At 46.3% G+C, this 2,630-nt stretch overlaps 1 protein-coding gene across 1 annotated transcript; it reads left to right on the top strand.

Moving 5' to 3' along the window:
* Positions 1-1,310: 1,310 nt before the first annotated feature.
* LOC308627669 (ADP-ribosylation factor 1-like) lies at positions 1,311-1,826 on the top strand (the record flags this gene model as incomplete). Its single annotated transcript, XM_081254006.1, has 1 exon — positions 1,311-1,826. One exon carries the CDS (start codon positions 1,311-1,313, stop codon positions 1,824-1,826), a length of 516 nt encoding a protein of 171 aa, XP_081110132.1.
* Positions 1,827-2,630: the final 804 nt, after the last annotated feature.

The raw sequence follows: 2,630 nt of genomic DNA on the forward strand, positions 1-2,630 counted from the left end.
GCTACTCTGAATTGAGCTGTATTCTTAATGTAAATCACACACTGGATTGTGAAGGTCTAATATAAAAACAATGTAACATGTCTCATTAATAATTTTTTATAGTGATTGCATGTTGAAGTGATAATATTTTGGATATATTGGGTTAATTAAAATCCACTATTAAAATTAAATTCACCTGTTTCGTTTTATTTTTTTTAAATGTAACTACCAGAAAATGTTAAATCACATAAGTGGCTTGCATTATATTTCTTACGGACAGCTCCATGTTGAAATATTCAGGAAGAGGAAAGCACTCATTGGTAGACTCACAGGGAAGACTTAGGTACAGAAAGTGGAGGCAGAAGTCATGCCAAACAACAGCAAGCAAGCTCCCGGGAAAGCGCAGGGGATAACTGGATTTCCTCTGTTGGATATTTAGTTCCTGTTAAGGATGAAAAAGTTGACATTGAGACTATGGCTCGTCTTCAACCATCAGTCAGCTATGTGCTTTCACACCCAGGGCGCTTACTGTTCTGCTCCACCGGCAGCTAGGCTCAGCTAGGCCTCTCATCTCCCACATCCGGGCATCACATGCCTCCTGCAGAGACTCACACTCCTCAGTCACAATCTTGGGCAATTTAAAACTACTTCACCGTGAGTAAGTCAGAAAGAGAAAAACAAATATCGTATATTAACGCATGTTTGTGGAACCTAGAAAAATGGTACAGATGAACCGGTTTGCAGGGCAGAAATTGAGACACAGATGTAGAGAACAAACAGTATGGACACCAAGGGGGGAAAGTGGGGTGGGGAGATGGTGGTGTGATGAATTGGGAGATTGGAATTGACATGTGTACACTAATATGTATAAAATGGATAACTAATAAGAACCTGCTGTGTAAAAAATAAATAAAATAAAATTCAAAAACAAACAAACAAACCAGCAAGAAAACTACTTCACTGTGGTCCCAGAAAGCTTTTGATTTTACAAAAGCCTGGCGCATTGACCTTATGGGCCTGTGCTTTAGAAAGCAAGCACGCATGAGTATCTTTTAGAGTAAGGACATCTAAGGCTTCCAAATGTTAATGCTTAGTTGTTGGTTTACGGTGAGCCTAGAGCTGAAAGCAATAGAGATGGTGTCTTGGATAGAATTCCCTGGAAGCAGAGCTTGACACAGGGATTTGGGTGCATATGACTCATTGAGGGAGCGCTCTTCAGAAAATAAATAAAGCATCTCGTGGGAGTGAAACCAACACCTGCCTCAGAGCAGCAGCTGCTCCGCGGCCGCCAAGGGTTTCTCTGGCCAGTGTTGCTGCCGTCCTTCTACGACATGGGGAATATCTTTGCAAACCTCTTCAAGGGCCTTTTTGGCAAAAAAGAAACGTGCATTCTCATGATGGGTCTAGATGCTGCGGGAAAGACCACCGTCCTGTACAGACTGAAGCTGGGTGAAATCGTGACCACCGTTCCCACTACAGGCTTCAACGTGGAGACCGTGGAATGCAAGAGCATCAGCTTCACTGTGTGGGACGTCGGCGGCCAGGACAAGATCTGGCCTCTGTGGCACCACTACTTCCAGAACACACAAGGTCTCACCTTTGTGGTTGATGGCAATGACAGAGAGCATGTGAACGAGGCCCGTACGGAGCTAACGAGGATGCTGGCAGAAGACAAGCTCTGGGACGCCATTCTCCTCATGTTTGCTAACCAACAGGACCTCCCCAATGCCATGATAGCAGCCGAGATCACCGACAAGCTGGGTCTGCACTCTCTGCACCACAGGAACTGGTACATTCAGGCCACCTGTGCCACCAGCGGGGACGGGCTCTATGAGGGACCGGACTAGCTGTCCAATCAGCTCTGGAACCAGAAGTGAGTTGTACTGCTCTCTCCTCCCCTCTCACTCCCTCCTTCTACCCTCACGTTATTCTCACGTGGCAAACGTGCCCCTGGGGTGTGAGTGCCAGAAGCTGTCTCCATGGTCAGTCACAGTGTGCTTCACCATGCTGTAAATGTGCAGACGCAGCCTGCAACTGGGTTTTTATTTAATGTAAATAGTTTTTGTTTCCTATGAGGCAGTTTCTGGTACTCCTATGCAATATTACTCAGCTTTTTTAATTGTAAAAAGAAAATCAACCCACTGTTTAGTATTGAGAAGGGATTTTAGGCAGACAGGTCATCCGGGAATTGCTGTGTCAGACGAGCCCGATGCTCCTCCTCTGGGGTTTAGGTCTGTGTAGAGATCCATTCTGGTGGTTGGTTTTTAACCCAAACTCAGTGCATTTTTAAAAACAGTTACAAATACAAGGTAAGGAGAAGACTTGAACACACAGAAGGGAGAAATGTGCGTAGTGTAGGTTCTGCAGTAATGACCTGAGTCCAGTCCACCAGTGGTCTGCTTCCCGTTGGGAAGGTGAAACGGGGCAGAACCAGCCATGATCCACTCTGCATGGTCACAGTGGGGTCCCTGTGATTTGCTCTGTCTCGGGTCATCCCACACACCGCAGCATTTGTGCTTGTATCTGTGCTTACATGGCCGCCCAGGAGATGGGCTGGAGGCTGCAGCCACCGCTCTCAGACCCCTTGGAGGAACCCAAGCCTTTTCTTGGCTCAGCATGGGCACTTTGGTTGGAACGTTCTGGTTGGAATG

This window comes from Mesoplodon bidens, assembly GCF_964165515.1.
Source record: "Mesoplodon bidens genome assembly, chromosome: 14".
NCBI classification, from domain to species: Eukaryota; Metazoa; Chordata; class Mammalia; order Artiodactyla; family Ziphiidae; genus Mesoplodon; species Mesoplodon bidens.